Here is a 19,819-nt window from a genome sequence, read left to right on the forward strand (position 1 = left end):
TGTTTTAAAAGTAATGAGAATGATTCACAATAGCATGTCAACAGCAAAAAATGTTTTAACTCAGCCTCTGCTAATGCATATTTTACATATTACATGATTTTGTTTATTCTCACAAAGTATCTGGATAAATAGTCTAAATTAAATAGAAAGGCCAAAAAATGAACTAATTAGGGAGATGTCTACTAAAACACTCTTTAAAAAAAAGAAAAAGAAAAAAAAAAAGCAAAGAAGCACAAAGCCCCCACAAGTGTTGTTTTCCTAGTGACAATGTCTTGGAAACAGATGGACATGATAATTAATTACAAGGGTCTTTATTTGACAAAGTCCTTCTGAAAATGCATATTCAAGGAGAATTTTCATTGGTTAGTTTGAGTGGCCATAAAAGTTAATTACCTAGCATAATGTTCAAAGCACAAAGGTGTCTCTCTCTCTCTCACTCTCTCTCTCTCGTTAAGTCAGAGCTAACTCATAGCTGATCCTTCAGTGTATTTCCTAGGTTGTAAATCACAGGAAGAACATGTCAGTCTTCCAACCTAGGGGCTACAGGCAAATTTCAACCACGAGAGATGTACAACTTATGGGTCAACAATGCAACTCCCTATGGTCTATACCATCTGTGCTACCAATACAAGGGCTATGCTGCTGCTGTTGTTATATGCAATCGAGTCGCTTGTGATTCATCGAGACCCTGTGTACAAGAGCCCTAAACGCCGTCCTATCCTATGCCAATCACGCCGTCTCAAACACACTCATTCCCACCACTCCACTCACAGAATGTATCCATCTCATCGAGGGTGTTCCTCTCCTGCGCTGTCCCTCCACTCTCCCAAACAGGATGTCCCTCTCCAAGGACCAGTCCCTCCTTGCAACATGCCCAAAGTATGTCAGATGAAGCTTCAGAATCCTTGACTTCAAGGAGCCACTCCGGCTTCACCCTCTCCGGGACAAACCTGTTTGTTCTCCTAGCAGTCCATGGTATATTCAACACTCTTCTCAAGCACCACAGCTCAAAGGCATCAATTCTCCTTCTATCATCCCTATTCACTGTCCAACTCTCTGATGCATAGCACGTAATTGCAAAGACTATGGATCAGGTGTACCTTAGTCTCTAGCCTGATGCCATTGCTCTTCAGTACTCTTGAGAGGTCACTCACAGCTGACTTTTCCAATGCAATTTGTCTCTTGACAAATTGGTAACTTGCTGTTACCAAGAGTGTTGACTGTGGAACCAAGTAAACTAAAACTTGTTAACTATCTATATACTGATGCTGCCAATTGGCCCAGTAGTAAGAATCTTTGTTGTCTTGATGTTGAACTTCAATCCATATTGACGGCTGCAGTCCTCGACTTTCTGCAGCAAGCACTTCAGATGCTCCTCAGTTTCAGTAAGCAGGGTTTGTGTCATCCGCATAATGCAGGTTGTTGATGATTCTACCACCAATCCTGATGCCACATTCCTCCTCATACAGCCCAGCATCTGGGATGATCTGTTCTGCATACAGATTAACAAGGTATGGAGACAAAATACATCCCTGACGGACCCCCGTCTTGATTTTGAACGATGTAGTGTCTCCTTGCTCTGTTCTGACGACTGTCTCTTGGTCCAAGTATAGGTTTCGTATTAGCACAATCAAATGTTCTGGGATTCCCCGATTCTTCTCATAGTCAGCCATAGCTTGTTGTAATCCACACAGTCAAAAGCCTATAGCAATTATTATTTGATGACCTGAAGAACTTAGCCCTGTGTCCTGTCCGCTAATCCCCCCAAAAAAGGGAATGTTATTTGACCTTTGCATATGAGTTCCAAGCTGCCATCAGGACATTTTTGGCCTTTGACCTATCTGTCTGCTGCTGATAGTCCCACCCACCCTCTGTTGTTTGACCTTTGTATACATCTTCATAACCATGACTCTCACACCACACCACCTTCAAGGATATGATGAGCAAAACAACAGGCTAGGGCTATGGAGATAAGAGCTGAGTAAGTTCAATCACTTAAGTATAATTATTTTAGCAAACAGCAAGCTAAGGACTCTTTAACACTGTAAGACTACTAAGAGACGATTATTCAGAAATGAACAGGTATTATAGAGAAAATGTACAGAGTTCTAGTCAGAAGAGAACTGTATGATTTAAACCACCTTTGTGCCGCCATGGGCTCCTTCCAAGTAAATAGGAAAGGATAAGGAAAATCATTATTAGTTATTATAAATGCGTGCTTATTTAAGTTCTCCACTGCTTAGTTCGGATTTAAAGCTAACATTATTATAGCTTTCTTAAATTCAGTTTTTATTACTTGGCAAAGAGCTAGTCTATTATTTGATTCATCTTTTAAAGTCAGATTACTGTGTGTCTGTGTGTGTGTGTGTGTGTGTGTGTGTGTGTTTCTATTTTAGGAAGCTCTCGTGTCAAGCTGCACTGCTAAGTCAAAGGCTGAGTGTCTCCAATGGTTCAAATCCACCAGCAGTTCTGATGGAGAAAGAGGAAGAGTCCCCACTAGCCTTGGACACCTTATGAAGGATCAATGCCAACACAGTAAGTCTGAGCTTGGTATTTTGAGTTTCTTTCTTACTACCCTCCAAAGATCTAGAACATTTGTGAAATTAGCAATGGTGATACATGTCAGGTGTTGAGCTCCTTCAAGTCTAGGCCATGTCTTATTTACTCTACAATGATTCTGGTGATGTCCACCTTCTTTAGTGTTGCTGTTGTTGTGTACCACTGAGTTAGAACCTATAAAAACTGACCTTCCAGAGGGTTTTCAGAAGCAGTAAATCACATAAGAGGAGATGACCCACTCTTCTCCTACAGAGCAGCTGGTGAATTTGAACCATGTGCCTTTGGGATTGCAGTGCAGCTTCTTACCACTAAGCCATGAGAGCTCTTCAATGAGTAACTGCTATTTAACTGAGTCTTTTAAAAACCTGGGCCTCCTTTTTCCTCACTGTAGCTATGTGTCTAGGTTAGTGTTGATTTAACTCACAACCTCCTAAAAGCAAAGGGATAATATGCTAAAGATTCCATCTGGCTGGCCTCATCCGGTATAAGTGAGTTTCATCCTGTTAAATTCTGGAGCCCCAGAAAGATTCTCCCCTAAACAGTTACATCTCTCCACAACAAACACAATGCCAACATTCTACTAAGTTTCCATTATAATAATAATAGGGCCTAGTGGATAAAAGTTTGCTCTGCAAACTCAAAAGGCAGGCAGTTCATATCCACCAGTTGCTCTGAGAGAATGATGAAAGATTTACAGCCTCAGAAAACCAACTGGAGGGTCAGCTATGAGTCAGTTCTAATTCCAAAGCAGTGCCTGACTTTTGACACAGTAATCAACAAGATGAATTTTCTTGACAGCATAAAGGCAGCAGAATTTAATCCTATGATCTAAGCTAACTAGATTTTCAATGTGAAGTAGCTCAATGAGAAAAGGTAGATGTTATACAGGAAGTAAAACCAAGTCCTTTATTCTGTTTACAGTCCACAATATAGGAGACATGTTTTTCAGACACAATGAGGAAATTCATTTTATTCCTCTTCCCGGAGTTATAGTGTTTGGAGTTGCCATAATACAAAGGTCATGAGAGGGCATTTATCTTCTATCCAAGGTGAATGTCTTCTAATATTAAAGCTCTTGAGTAGGTAATTCTTTTTTATCTAAGGTCAATGTTTTGTAGGAAAGAAATAAAAAATGAGATTTAAACAAGGAAATGGGAGCTTCATTTATTAGTTTCTTTTATAAAAGACAAAAAATTGGTTTAATCATAAAATCATGAGCAGAGAGCCCAAAACTCTGAGTGTTCTGAGTATATTCAATTAAGCGTGAAATACATAAACAAGACAGTATGAACATGGAGAAGCTATATAAAGAAGAGAAGTGCTGGGTAAGTGCTTGTCAACAAAGAAGGAAAAACAAGTACAAATATGGTGCCAGAAGCCCAGGCAGAGTCCACATAGGTGAGCCCATTTGTGGAGAGGGGTTGCAAGGACATGTACAACTAGCTTCCTTTAGCATATGCACCAATACAGGCCTGGCAGGCTAGAACTTCACATTCTGTTAGAAAGACCTTTAACAGAATAAAGCCTTATCTTATCTTATAGATTTTACCTCTGGCCAGATCTCCTGCTCCTGCTATATGGGACCAATGATTTATATGGAAAAAATAGATAAGGAGCAATATACAAGTAGCTATTGTCCAAACAGGCAGTCTGCTTTTACAGGTTTTGCAATTCAATCTGTTCAAGTTAGTGCGGTTTAAACTGTTAGTCTAATAGTTGATTTCACTTTGACTTTCTGAATTTTGTTATAAAAATGAAAAAAAAAATACAATTCTTTTATGATTTCTGTCCCCTCCTCTCACTTAAACAAACCATAAACCTGTACCATTATATTCTGAAATATTCAAAACTGATTTTTCCTCTGGTGCCTCCTGTCACCAGCCACTCAGGTTCCTTTTACCCTTCAGGGTTGGAAAACTCAAAGAAGATGACAGTTACTTTTGATTGTGTCCCTTTCCTTCCCTCTTCAGATCAGGAGGTTAGAGCTTGCAAAACCAGCCGAGCAAAGGCCTGAATTTCAGCACTCAACTTCCAGGTCTGTGCTCTCTCTGCACAGCATGAGCGGATGCACATGATGATTCTTTAACTACTTTATGGCACTCACATGTGCATATGTGCTTACATAAAAATACCAAAGGGAGGTACAGGGCATGAAAGAGGAAACTTCTATCTCTCCAGTGGCAGGCCAGGTAGGAAATTATGGTAAATGAGCCTGGGGTCACAGAGGGACAATGTGACCTCAGGAGCTTATGTCTTCACTAGAAGGGACACTTCCAGACAGGCGTCAAAGAACCTACTTCCTGAGCTAATCTTTATGACTCAAACTTACCAACGTTTCTGGTAGAATCATACCTACAAATCTAGTGTGCTCAATATAGCTTATTAAATATTTCAGTGAAAATGTAAAGCAAACAAGTGATAGATATGCAAATTTTTTAAGTACACTGCAACTAAGAAAAAATCGTATAGATTATTTCTAAATCTTAATTTAAAAATAAAAATAGCCAGAGGTTCGAGGGAAGAGCCAAAAGAAATGACTAGGTGAAATACAGAACAAAATTATTATGCTGCATGATCAATGCAAAGAGAGAGGTCTAATGTAAACCATGGTACTGCAACCTTGTTGGAAATATCAAAGAGTTCTACTCTTCTACAGTGTCACTATGAGTCAAAATCAACTCTATGGTAGTAAGTGGGTTACTAAATAATAATATAGCAATACTGGGTCATAAATTGTAACAAACGTACCTCAGAAATAGAAGATGTTAGTAGTAGAAATAATGTGTGGTGGGGAGTGGTAGATGGGGGTATGGTAGTTACATAACTTCTTTGAAAACAAAAGATTGCTTCAAAAATAACATTAGAACTTAATAGATTAAAATGGATTTAAAAGTCTATTAGAAAAAAAGGAAAGCAAGTAGGATTCATGGCGCAATGTCACAAGAAACTGCGATATAAATGTTCCAGATGTAGGTTCTGGAACACAGTCAAGCCCGTTACTCAGAGCTCGGAGTCAGGAGAGCTTGGGAACCTGGCTGGCTACAGAGTACCCAACCAGGGAAAACCCTATTTTAAGGTCTTGAATAATATAAACAATTACTTAATTTATTACTACCTCAAAAATAAATGAACTGAACTTTTCTCTGTAATTCTTTGGAAAGGCAAAATTTGAGGGAGAAATGGAAAATATAGCGCTTTAGAACTAATATGTTTAGGACAAATCTCAATCTGTCAGTGGCACATTAAGTTCACTTACCTTAATATAAAAAGAGTTGCTTTAGAAATTAAAAGATGTAAGGATACAAAAATATTACTGGGACTCAAGAGTGAAAGTTAATAAACTGGAAGTATTATTGCCTACATTTTTAACCAGTTAATATCTAATCTCTGAAACTGTAACTGAAAGACTGGTGGCTGCCCAGATTAGACCCTTGAGGAGACAAGAATTTAGAGAAGGTATTGAAGGCCAGGAATGTTCTTCTAGAGACAACTTAGTCAGGTTTTCTGTGGTCCGTCAGCTGGCTCGAACAGGGGACACAAAGATATTGTAGCTCTGGCTGGACTTAGCCTCCAACTGCACTTACTGTTATTGTGTGCCACAGAATCAGAACTGGCAAACAGCTGACCCTCCAGAAGGTTTTCAGAAGCTGTCATTCACACAGAAGACTGCCATCTTTGTCCTGTGGGGCAGCTGGTAGATCTGAACCATCTGCCTTTGTGTTGGCAGTACAATTCTGTTCCCACCAGACCACCAGAGTTTAGTGAACCCATTTCTTTTAGCTGATGTTAACACCACAAAGGAGAATTTCTATCCAACAACTTTAAAATGGATTTGTTCATCAGGCAGATTGTGTGACCTCTAAAAATGCTCTTTCTTTTGTGTGATGAGAGAAAACCTAGTTTAACTAGGTAGTCACAACATGCCCTGAAGAAAGGGAATAAATACAAAATGTTAAAAATAATGGCCAGCTAAATGATGCTTAAATCTGAGGTGGTGCTCAGAAGCTCCTAAGCCATGTACTTACTTCCGGGTGACATGCCAACTGGCAAGTGAAGAGAGAGACAGAAAGGCAGCTGCAAACGGAAGTAACCACAGGCTGCCCAGATTAGACCAGTGCACCCAGCCCACCCAGGCCTCAGGTGTCTCTAAGTCTTTGGAAACAGGCTAAAGAGCTGCAGTACTCCACCAAAATTTCTGAAATGAGTGAATGAAATCTAAAAGGCACAAATGTTCAGTTTAATATATATATAGCCCAAAATTCTCTGTATCTCATCTCACCAAGAGTCTCTTCCCTACTCTTCAAATGAGGGCTGACTGTGATTTACTTTGATCAACAAAATGCAGCAGAGTAATGCAGTATCTTTGCAGGCCTTGGTCTCTAAAGGCTTGCTACTTCATTCTTATTTGTGCCATCATAGGAAGAAGCTCAGTATGAAAGATTACATGGGTGAGCCACCCCCCCCCAGCTTCCTCACAAAAGTGAGGCCACCAAAGACCACCTGTCCCTGAGTACCAAATGACTGCAAAGTAACTATCCCAGCAATTGGTAGACTCATCAGAAATAATAAAAACTTTGTTTTAAGCGACTACTTTCCAGGGTGACTTGTTACAGAGCTATGTATAACCTAAACATACTTATATTTTGCTAATATGTATGACTGCCAAGAAAACAAACAGATTCACCCTAGAGAGGGTTAAACCAGGCTGCTCCTTGGAGGAAAGGATTCTGGGGCTTCGCCTGACATACTTTGAACATGTTGTAAGGAGAGACAGGTCTTTGGAGAGGGACACCATGCTGGGTAGAGTAGAGGGACAGCGCAGGAGGGGAAGACCCTCTATGAGGTGGATTGATTCAGTGACTGGGGTAATCAGGATGGGTGTGTCGGAGGCAATGAGATTGGTACAGGATAGAGCATGGTTTAGGGCTGTTGTACATAGAGTCGCTATGAGTCGCAAATGACTCGACAGCACATAACAACAACATATATTATAACAGTATAAAAAGATATGTTGGTAAATGTCATATTCATTCATGTTTCCTGCACTTAACTACAGTTATATAAAAAGAGAACTCTAAGCACAGAACCTGAGTTGAAGACTCTGGCCTCTACACCTTTTACCAAGTTGTTCTAGTAGCCTAGTTGGCAGGGTGCTGTGTTGCTAACCAAAAGAGTATGCATCTCCAGTGTTTCAAATCCAGCTTTTACTGGAACAAGTTAGACAATCTCCTCTTATAGAGATTTACAGCCTCTGAAAGTTGATGAGAGAGGCATGAGACAAAATCAGCTCAAGGATAATTCTGAGTTTTCAGAGTATCCCTTGTACCAAGGAGTCCTGGTGGCATAACTGATGATGTGCTGTACTGCAACCTAAAAAGTGAGTGGTTCAAATCCACCAGCTTCTCCAAGGGAGAAAGGAGGGCCAATCTCCTCCCCCATAACTTTACAGCCTCAGGAACCTGATGGAGGATCACTGTAAGTTGAAAGTGACTTGATGACAACAGGTTTATCCCTTGTACCATGGAAGGTTTGTGATTTTGTACAGGCCACTTAACTACTTACCCTCAGATTCATTTCAATACCTGATGGAGTTAGTCTAACAATAAAATGAAAATTCTTTTTAAGCAGCAAGGCATATTACCTATATGGTGCTACTATTAATGTTCATTGTGCATGTTACTCAAAGACTTTGTCTTTCCTTCCAAGTCAAGACATCATTTAGATCAATGAATATGACTTTTCAATTTCTCTACTGTGAATTCCCTATGCATGAAGATAACATTCATCTGTGAACATACATGAACACACAAGGGGATCCCTGTGCAACATTTAGGTCCTTTGGAAGACCAGAAGTTACCAATCTTAACACCTCACCCCCCTCTCCTGAAATGAGTTGCAAGCAGCCCAGACAAGACAGTGTCTAAAGTGTCAGTAAGAGACATGAAAAAAACAAACAGCAGGATGCCTGGAGACTCATGCCAAGCTGAGGGAAGGAAGAGCTCATGGTTAAGAGAATAGTACCACACTTAAGAATGACATCCAAACAGGATGAGATCCAGGAGAAAAGATACAAAGGGGAGGGGGGACAAGGAAGCAGGAGTCACTGGAGAAAAATGAGACATGGCAAGAAAAGAAAAAACAGCTTACACTTAGAAAGGCTGGAAGGGGGGTGGGAAAACCTGTATTTGTCCCATCTAATGACAGAAGTGGAAAGAGCCTGTAAGAACATCTAGATAGATAGTAGTGTCTGTCACTTGCAAGAGCTCGTGTTTGAAGGATGAATGAATGAGCTGAATGCATACAAGTCTAAATGGAAGTTCTTTCACCAGGCATGGTATCCTTTCAGACAGCAACGGAGGAGGGTGGAGTTTATTCATTAAGATGAAGGGAACAATGTCTACAAACTCCCTTTCTAGTCTAGGAGAATATAGCAAATCCTAAAAAGGGGGTTTGTTGCTTTTACCAAGGATATAACTCTATTATTGCTAATACAGAGAAATATTGCCTTAGTTTGTCCTAACTGTGAAGGACTTTTCTCTCTAAATTCACCAAATAATCAACTTTGCTCTCAAATGGTTCTAAGTTGTTAACAATAGTCTTTAAAAATAAGCTGGAAAAGGTCAAATAATCATGATAGGCTGCTCTTTATTTCTAAAATAATGCTCATAAAGAAGAAAGCTCTGACAGGCCTCACAAGAATAAAGTTGCACAACTGTTTCTTTTAGAATGCTTCCACTGTTAGTACTTAACAGGCTTTCCCCTTTTAATTTCCATTTTCACATGATTGTTTAGGTTTTCATTCTCTTGTCAAAGTATGGCCTGTCTATCATCCTTCTTAATAGGTGGGAACCTGGTTAATACACTAAACTAGGCTGAATAGGATTAAGCCATAGTCTGAGCATATTCTGCATTCACCGATTCATTCCATATCAATGCATGCACAGAATGAAAGAAAACTTAAGACACAATTCCAGACTTCTAGAGATTTTTGGTTGGTGAGACAAGGCTTTATGTATGTAACGGCTAAGTAACAATGCAAGGAAACATTAACTGGTCAAATGGAAAAGCATATGTTGAAAGTTATAAGAGGATGGGGACAGGTATGGGCTGAAGCACGAAGACCTCATGTAAGAAGGTGGACTTTAACTGGGAGTTCTGCAGGATGAACAAGATTTAAAAAGGTACAGGGAGAAATACAGAGGCGGCTGAGGGAGTTGGAAGGCTAACAAAGTAAGACAAGGAGATGTATTTTCTCCCAAAGGCAACTAAAAGTATTCATATTGCTTTTCTCTTCCTAAACGTATAAATTATCACAAAAAATAGTAGCTTAGTGTGTTCCAGTAAATTCACGCACTCTTCTCAGGCTGCTAGGTGCCACGGGCTCCGATCTATAGTGACTCTGTGTGCAACAGAAAAAAACACTGCCCGTTCCTGTACCATCCTCACAACAACTGTGCCAGAGCCTTTGTTGCAGCCACTGTGTTATCAATAATAAGGCCCTATTTTAGAAATGGCAAAAACTGTTGCTGAGTGGACTCTGATTCATGGAGACCCCTTGTGTGTTAGATAGCGCTCTGCTCCCTAATGATTTCTGTGGCTCATTTTTCGTAAGTAAATCATCAGGTCTTTTGTCTCGGGACCTGAATGCCAACTTTGCCATTAGTAGCTGACTGAACCATTTGTGCTACATAGTTAGTACACTGTTGTCATGTGCCATCAAGTGGGAATCAACCCACAGCTGACCCTCCGGTAGGCTTTCAAAAGCAGTAAATTGCACAGAAGACTGCCGATCCTTCTTCGGAGAAGCAGCTAGTGGATTCAAAGCATGTGCCCTTCAGGACTGGAGTGCAGTTTCTTACCACTAAGCCACCAGAGCTGCCTAAGGCAGCTATAAAATATTCCCTGTCCTCAAACCTTAAAGAAGAGAGACTGACCAAAGAAAAAGAATTTGAATTCAATATAGTATTAAAAGTACTACATAAAGCAAGAACATGTTTAAATACATTATGCAAAGTGTTGAGAAAAAGGGGATTCGAGGGGTGTAGGACTGCAGGAAGGACCCCTACCCAGGTTAAACGACTGAGAATACTTAAGAGAAAAGAAAATACAGTCCTAAAAGAGGTAGAGAGTTCCTAGGGAGGGGAAGGAAAGCAGGCAGAGCCAGGTTAATGCAAATGCAAGGGCACAAGGCATGAATGAGTGAGAGAGCCAGGGGACTGGGCCTAGTCCTATGGGAACAAAGGCTACATGTGAACAAGTAGCAAGGGATGGGGATGGGTCACTGCCTGCTGCAAATACAGGAAACTAAAGAGCTGTGACAATGTATCCCTCCTCTGCAAATAATTTACAGTGAGACTAAGAATGACTTCCTTCTCTCTGTTTTCAATTTCTTCATGAGAGGCAAATTCAACTCGTGTTATTCTTCTGTTTTGAAGCCAAAGTGAAATATACAGTACAATAATAGCCATCTCAAAGCTTATATTTACTAAACTCAGGGACACTTGGATATAAAATGGAAGGCATATCTAGTTCAATCTCCTTTCCAACGCAACATTTCTTCTGAGCACTCCTGGCAGGTGGCCACATAGATGGAGAGAACTCCACTCAGCTCTAGGGGCTCGGACATCTCCCCTCAGGAATCCTGATTCATCTGTGGAGAAAGTTCCTTCTTGTAGTTTCTGCCCAATTCTACCCCCTGGAGTGACTGAAAATATAGCCCACTGTGCCTCCCCCACGCAGATGGTGCTGGAGAACATTGGTAACAGAAATGAGAATTGTTCCTTCTCTTCACTGAAGAACTTATTAACAACTGGCTTAGCTTGATTAATTAGCTTCTCCAGTATAATGTGCCACCTTCCTTTTTCATGAAGACCTTGAAGGGACATCTGTTACTATTAGTACTGCTCCATTTTCCTCCTTTAACTCATCAGCAATAGCCTCTGTTTACACCATACTTCATCCTTTTCAAAGCATCTCCATATACTCTTGCACTGTAATGTTCTAAGATGTAATGCTGAACCAATGTTAGTATGCTATCTTCACATACACAAAAAATGTCTGTCCATGTTTTTATAATCAGGAATAAAATGTAAAATAAGCTTGAGAGAATCCCAGGTTTCTGATAGGACAAAAATCTATGTGATCACAAGATCTAAGTTTTTGGTTTTTTCCTTAACATTTTATCGAAGATTTTTCCCCTCAATTTGATAAACATGAGTAGGTTACTGTTACTGAGTTGATTCTCACTCACAGCGACCCTTTAAGGATAGGCAGGACTGTCCCACAGGATTCCCAAAGCTTGGTTTCTATGGAAGCAGATCATCAGACCTTTTAATTCTTTTGTGACACCACAGTGGGCTCACACCACTGAGCTTCTGGTCAGCAGTAAGCACTTAACCACTATGACAGCAGGGTTCCTTACTTTATAGAGAACACTTGTAAATCCAGCTTTTTGTATTTGTAACATCCAGTGACACATGGCTACCTTAATCCTGTTGTGCAACCACCACCTATATCTATCATCAAAAAATGAACCATCAGAACAGATTCTGAATGCCTATTCTAACTACAAGGCAAATGCCTGATACCTTAATTTGGGATTCCATTTTATGGAATCATTTGTATGGGACAATTAGTCAACAAAACAAAATGTTAGGTGTCAGGCAAAGAGGGGCTGGGGCTCAAGGAGGTTAGAAAGCAGCTAGGCAAAGAAGAGTTTTCATTCTTGTGAAACACAGAATAAAAGCAGACGCTCTAGACAAGGGCACAGCAAGAAGCACCAACTCTGAGCGCCAGGACCTGAGGAAGGTGAAAGGGAGTGCACAGCAGGGAAAGGGCACAATCAGAGAGGGGGAAGCAGACTATAAACCCCACACACGCCAAGCATATCTTTTCCCCAAAGCAAAATACAAATGCCAGCAAAATGATGATACTTTGCAGATTGTGGAGCCAGAGATGCTCAGGTTTTAGAGAAAGTCCTGTAGAGCTAAGTGGATGTTCTACTACTACAATTATAAAGTGACAGTGGCCACCACTTCACCACCTTCAAAAAAGCCAAAGAGAGATGTCTCTATTACTCCAAAAAGCATTCAAGAATTCAGACTCCTCTCTGCCTCAGAAAGTGCTAATGGGCCTGGTAGATAGATGTTGAGTCCAAACATTCAGGAACCCTGTGAAACACTTCTGTTAAGCATGCAATAAGCAACTATCAGCATTCACTGCAGAGACTCAAATGTAATTCCTACGACTGACATATGACCCCTCCCTATCAATGTACAGAGGGATATGTCTGTCTGCAGAATTCATCCCAAGCTCTCAAATGTGCACATGTGAAACATCTCTAAGGGTTAATGACTTAACCTGAAGATACCTGGCTTTGATCCCAGGAAAGATATATTTAAGTACCAAGTAATAGTAACAGTTCATTGATTTCTTCACAGAAACAGGAAGGTATTAGGTTTCCCATGGGAAGTCCAATTGCATGCTTAAAACTGTACCTCAAATGATGGCTAACATACATTAAGACAGAGGAAAGAGCTTAAACTAATGACAAACGAACCTTGTTGGCAGAGTACAGCACCCATCAGCTGTGAGTCTAACTTGAGTTTCGTAGCTATCCAAGGGGCACACGGCCTGCTGGACGGAAGGGCATTCCACAGTGCTGCAGTCAACGCTGAAAACTGGAACGGGCAAACAGAGAGGCACCATTTACTGTTACATTTACTCAAAACATGTTGAGTCCTAAAATGAAATGCTGGCTCTTGACAAACTTCCAAGGCTTCCCTACTTCCCAGAAACCTTGTCCTTGTGGTGGTATTTTTATTACACTCAATGAATGCTACACAGCTACAGAACTGTAACAAGTCCCAAGTTTTCTGTGCAAGAAAATGAGGCAAGATGAGACATTTAAAAGTTAAGATGGAGAGAGAAGAGGGGAGGGGGGAGAGGAGAGAACCCAACCAATGGTGGCTACAGGTTATAAGAACGGTGATATTCAGCCAGAAGTGCTTCCGATAGAACAGTCTAAGAGATGGACAAGGAATTATTCTGCATGAAGCATCGATCTAGCAGGAAACTTGCAAAATGGCAATCACTACAGTTGAGATGTGTTTATAGACCATATCAGAAATGCTGCCACAAGAGCAAGGATGTTAGAAATGAAGCAAGAAACAGCTGGGACACAATAAATCAAATGCTGGCAAAGAAAGTGAACATCCAATCAAAGATGACTTAGTGAGTGCTATAAAGTCAAGGGGATGGATGGTGGAGCAGCTGGTGAGGAGGAAGACTGGCTCACTCTTTCATTATAAAATTTATGGCATTTTGATACATACATACATACATACACCTAAAAAAGAACTGTATTTTTAAAGGATGATTGTCTTTTAATGTCACTTTAAAGTGATAGATACATCTGCAAATGAGGGGGTCTACAGTCTTTCTGGAGAATGAAGCAGGCAGCCATGTATTGCTGCTGTTGCGTGCCATTGAGTTGGTACTGACTCACAGCTGACCCTTCAAGTGGGTTTCCAGAGGCTACAAATCACATGAGAGAAGACTGTTCATCTTTCTCCCTCAGAGCAGCTGGTGTGCCTTTGGATTCTAAGTGCAACTCCTTAACCACCTCCAACCCCTATCCTCCAAGCATAATTTGTAGGAGGAAAAATGAGGAAAGACAGAGAAAAGGATAATCCCTTTCTGAAGGCACTTCCACACCACTGGATTATCACTCTGAGGAGTCAGACTGCCACCAACCTAAAATGGTAGGCTTGCAAGGTACTGACAAGAAGGCTTCTCTTCAGCAGAAGGAGAGACAGAGCTAGCTGAGCAGGGGCTGGCTACACCCTGGGATGCAAAGGAGCTAGGCTGCTGAGACAAAGCTCGCGCATACCTGGTTTGCACTCATAGAGGTCACAACACTCTCCCGGCTTCCCTGACGCTTTGGACACTAGTATGTTCAGGTATCCCGGCTGGCAGACTTTGCGCAGACAGCCCGCAGGGTCGCACACGCAGCGGCTGGGTAAGGGGCAGCACTCCCCGGGAGGAGCGTAACCCTCGATCAGAATGGAATCTTCAGGACAACGCGGAGAAAACTGGACTTCACAGCGGGCCTTGGAGCAATCTGGCTTCTCTTCTAAATGGGAGAAAAAGAATTTAGCACATGCCCTGGGGCAGTGTGGGGCACTTGGATTAGAAGCACAGACAGATGATGATCTATTTACTAACTAATGAGGAGGGCAGAGAAGCAAATCCAGGGAGAACACTCAAACTCAGGTTAGCCAGCCATGAAAATCTCTCCCCAGGTCTGCCCCAAACTATGAGATGGCAGTTCCCTTCTCCTCCACTGTTCTAGTCATTCCAGTTGAAAAACTCATGTTGGGTGCAACCAACTACTCCTTAGAGGCAAGGATGGTGAAAACTTCATCTCAAATACTTCAGACATGCTGTCAGGAAGGGCAAGTCCTTAGAAAAGACATCATAATGGGAAAGGTGGAGGGTCAATAAAAGAGAGGAAGACCTTCCAAGAGATGGACTGACACTGTAATTAAAACAACGGGCTTATGTCAGAGGTCATGAGGATGTTGCAGGAGAAGACTAGGTTTGGGTCTACCGTTGACAGGGTCACTGTGAAATGTAGTCAACTCTGTAGCACCGTAACAACAGTAATAACATAGTGACCAAAATGAAGAAAGAAGAGATGAGATGCATGCATGCAACCAAGGATTCGAAACAGGGACATATTCTTAAGAGTCCAAAGATTTTCCAACACAAAGACTGAAGGCTGTTCTTTGATATGCACTTAAACACAGAACAAAGGCTCACAAATATATCCTGGGTACCTCAGGGACAGGAGACAAAGTATATGACAATCAACATGGACAAGCCTTCTCAGTGTGTGTGCTTAGATTAGGTGGACTGAGTATATAATTCCATAATGTTGCAGCTCAACAGGTGGATAAAAGGCAAATTCCCATCAAATTTCCCTAACTGACAAGTAGTATGTGTCTGTCATCTAATAGAGATGCATCAAAGGCATGTTATCTCCTTTTCTCCAGTGTCAACTACTCAAATCAAGAGATACACAGCTTCTTAAGACTAGACTGCAACTCTCTAGCCTCTGGAGCCATAGTTCATAGTCGTTTCTTGGTGTAAACTTTTAAGATGCCTACAGGGTAATTACGTGTCAAACCTGATTTGATGACAATGATGTAAGTCAGGTTTTTAGATATCAATGTAAGTCCTTGGGGGAAGAGGCTGAGTGTAAATGATGCTGTGTAATATGCAAGTTATGTCTGCATTAGCCCTTATCTGTCCTTTTCAAAATTAAATCCCATCACAGGATCACATGGCACAGTTAAACTCAAGAGGTCACTTGGTAAGTCTCCTCATTTTGCAGATGAGGAACTTGAAATCCAAGACCTCAAGTGACCTGGGTAAAGTCAGTGGTAAAACTAAAGCGAGAATACAGCCTCATATCCAAAAAAAGCATTACAAAAGCAGATCTGTTCCCAAAAGCCAATCCTCTTCCTTGGGTCATTTTCGGCCTTCAATCTTCTATCATCTTCCATTTCACTAGGCATATTCTTTGCCTAATTACCTCTTGTCTGATTACAATATTCCACAGGAAATCCTTATTACTTTACCAAATTAATTTAAAAAAATGTTTTTGAAGCATCTGCTCTTCGAGCAGCTTGATATCATCAGATTTAAAAAACATCCACAGACTCCTGCCTTCACAGAGTCTACAATGTAGTATTTATTATAATGCAGTTATAGGAAAGAAATGTAAGTAACTTAATATAGTAGCAATGTGTGGTTTAGTAATAAAGGTAAACCAAACAGAGTAAGAAGGGAGCAGAGAGGAACAGTTAAAAAATCTAGTAAGATCAGGGATACTTGAGAAGGTAATGTTGAGAATGACACCAGATAGAATGGAGGGGAGAGCCAGGAAGATACACGGGAGAAGAGTGCCCCACAGAAGGAATAACTTCTGTGCTTGTTGTGTCCCAGGAAGAACAAGATGGCTAGTGTAGACAGAGCAAAACAAGCAAGAGTAGGTGCACAAGAGGTAAGGACAATGGGGGATCCTATCATTCAGGGCACCTTAAGCTGAAGACTGTTGCTTTGACAATTAGAGAAATAAGAGTTATTGACTGTAGGAACAGAAAAAGGAATGGCTCTTTCTTTTCTTAAAGAGCAGTGTCTGGGCAGCAGCAGTAAGACACGGAGCATCTGGGGAGCGGGAAGAAGTAGGACGCAGTTAGAAGGTTATTTGGAAAGAAAGAATATGGAGGAAGACAAATAAATATACACACTACCATAGCTTGGAAGTGGGTGTGTTGGAAATGGCCATGAGATGAGATCTGACTCTTATATTCACATGATATTCCTTCTATGTCCTGTAAATTTTTTTTATTTGGTTATGATGCCATTTTACTAAATCTGGGGCAAAACTAAACTGCAGAGCCCTGCTACTATCAACATGTTTCCACCCCATCCAATAGGCTGCTCAGAGCACAACAGTATGTGCTCTACAAAATACCTACCATGTGTGCCACATGTTAATGCCACAATAACGCCATGAGTTACATTACTATTTGCTCCATTTTACAAATGATGAACTGAAGTTTAACTAGGTCAAGTTGCCCCAAGGTTAAGGCGCTCATAACACGAATCATCAGTGCTGTTTGTGTTTTAACCTTGCCCTTGTCCTTTCTGAAGTGCCAGGGCGGCTAAATGGTTAAGTGTTTGATTACTAACCAAGAGAGATGGCACTTGGAATCACCTAAGAAAGACTTGAGCATTTACTTCCAAAACATTGCAGCCAAGAGAACTCTATAAAGGACAGTTCTGCTCAGACACAGGGAACCACCAGGAGACGGTATGGACTTCATGGCAACTTGGTTTGGTTTTCTGATTTCTCCTTCTTTCTACCGTAGTTGAATTCTACAGGCTTTGCTCTTATCTAAGACTGTGAATGCTGTTCAAGCTGTCCTCCTCCCTTGCCTTATCCCTTCCTCTCCAACTCTTAGCTCTATCTGCTTATGATTTATGGAATCTCTACAGTACATACACATAAACAGGAGTCAAACAGACACGGTGGCCTAATTTGAAGGGCGTTGTGCTGCTGACCCACAGGCCACTTCTCTCTGGTGGTGCAAATTCACCAGTGGCTTCATAAGATTAAGACAGAACATTTCCTCCCATTCCATGACCAGTCTCAAACCCACTAGAGGGTCAGCGGTAAATCAGTTCTGACTGGAAGGCACCGAGTTCCAGTCTTTGGGAATCCACACAATCTCATTTTCATATTATATCTTCAAGGATGTGCCTTGAGAAGAAAATAAGATTAACTAAGGAATGCAACCTCCAGATCTACTGCAGTGTGAAGCAGAGTTAACTCAAGAGTTGTGAAGGACAGACTGAATTTGGACTGCCTGGGCACTGCATAAAGTGTAGGTTATAAAGAACATTCAGTAGTCTTATCTGGTAAACACAAACACATGGCTTTATAATTAATAAAAGCTCAGTAACTGTAATCACATGGAGCACTGAATTACTACTCTTGTTAATTTGGTATAATTAATCATTCTTTATCACAGTCTATTATACTTTTATTCTATAAAGTATGTCATATATAATCAGATTTCTCAAATACATGTTTCAACATGTCCTCCATTAAAATTTAAAATCTTATTCTGCTCTTTATAGATCCTTTTAACAGTTCCAACACTGTCACTCTTGAATGTATATTTTCAAGTTGAAGCCATAAGAGATTTATTTACTTAAAAACTTCTTTTGGCAGGATAGGCTATTGCAATTACATGAATCTCTCTCTCAGGCCCCTTGAGTTGGAACCAACTCACACCTGATCCTGCAGCAGGTTTTCAGACATTGTAATTCGCACAGGAAGAGACTGCCCATCTTTCTCATGTAGGGCAGCTGGCTGATTCTTGAACCTGGGGTTTCACCACGGGGTGGGAGTGCAATTCCTACTATGCCATCAGAACTCCCTTGTATGTGAACAAGAGATTAAATCTGAGATAATTTAAGAATATTAGATGGGTTTTCTTTTTAATCAGTTAATATCATTAAACAGCAGATTTTAAACAATCATCGTGGTTATAGACTACTGTTGCTGGATGACATTAAGTGGATCTCAATGTCTAACCACCCGCATGTATACAGAGCAGAACTGTTTTCAGGTTTTCAAGGCTAGAATCTTCCAGGTACAGACAGCCAGACACATCTTCCAGGACACTCTCTCTCAGTGGGTTGGAAATGCTACTAGAAAATGAGTATTTGCTTACCTGTACCACCCAATCAACATCTGCAGGATAAATCTTGGTTAAGTAGTTGATTTAATTTTAATCTCCTAAATTAACTTGTTAATTTTTTTTAATTATTTGTAACCAAGAGTAATATTATTAGTGTAACAGTTCTCTCTCTTTGTGATGGTGTCATCCAGTCTTAGGTCTAGAGTTAATCTTTTTAGAGCACTATTTAGCATTCATGGAGTTCTGATGGCTTAGTGCTAAGAAGCTGTGCTGCCAATCTACAGGCACAGGGCTTGAATCCGCTCGCTGCTCAGGAGGAGAAAGATGGGAAAGCTCCTCCTGCATGATTTACAGCCTCTGAAAACCTGCTGGAGGGTCAGCTATAAATCGGTTCAGACCCAACAGCACATAAAAACATTACTTAGCACTCTGCCTTAGCTTAAATAACACAAGAGTTATCAGTTCTTTAGTGACTCACACAACCTGTTTGTGAAATCATCTAAATAGAATGTATTTTTTAAGGGAGAAGGAAAGATTTCTCTGATAGTTTTCTAGATTATTCAGATCTTTTTAAATTTTTTATTTTATTGTTTTTGTGTGTACCATCAAATCGGATCTGACTGGTACAGGAGGAGCTTGCCCCTCCTTCTCCAGCAGAGCATCTGGTGGATTCGCACCACATACCCCTGGGACTGCAGTGCAGCTTCTTGCCACTAGGCCACCAGAGCTCCCTCAGATATTTTTTATAGAGTCAATCTTACTATCTTATAGTTTTGCAAAAGGTAGATTTTCAAATTTACTGCTGGTTTTTACTAATCAATCTTTCTTTTGTAATTTCTGTGCTTCTTTTCTACTTCAAAGACAGAATGAATGCTACGTATGCATGTTCATGCTACAACCTCAATTTACTGTTGTGTAAACTTCTTAAGTTTTGTGTGGTGCACCTATGTGCACCTTCCTTTAAGGCTAACTTTAAAAAAAAA

At 40.7% G+C, this 19,819-nt stretch overlaps 1 protein-coding gene across 1 annotated transcript in view; it reads right to left on the minus strand.

Annotated features, from left to right (window-relative positions):
* CRIM1 (cysteine rich transmembrane BMP regulator 1 (chordin-like)) overlaps window positions 1–19,819 on the minus strand; it is a 262,797-nt gene that overhangs the window by 128,358 nt on the left and 114,620 nt on the right. Inside the window, exons 3-4 of the mRNA XM_006882357.1 lie at window positions 14,450–14,692; window positions 13,118–13,238 (exon numbers count right to left, since the gene is read on the minus strand). Of these exons, the coding sequence (XP_006882419.1) occupies window positions 13,118–13,238; window positions 14,450–14,692 (364 nt within the window). The remainder of the gene's footprint in view (window positions 1–13,117; window positions 13,239–14,449; window positions 14,693–19,819) is intronic.

This window comes from Elephantulus edwardii, unplaced genomic scaffold (assembly GCF_000299155.1).
Source record: "Elephantulus edwardii isolate Elephantulus edwardi_28Jun2011 unplaced genomic scaffold, EleEdw1.0 scaffold00019, whole genome shotgun sequence".
Classification (NCBI taxonomy): Eukaryota; Metazoa; Chordata; class Mammalia; order Macroscelidea; family Macroscelididae; genus Elephantulus; species Elephantulus edwardii.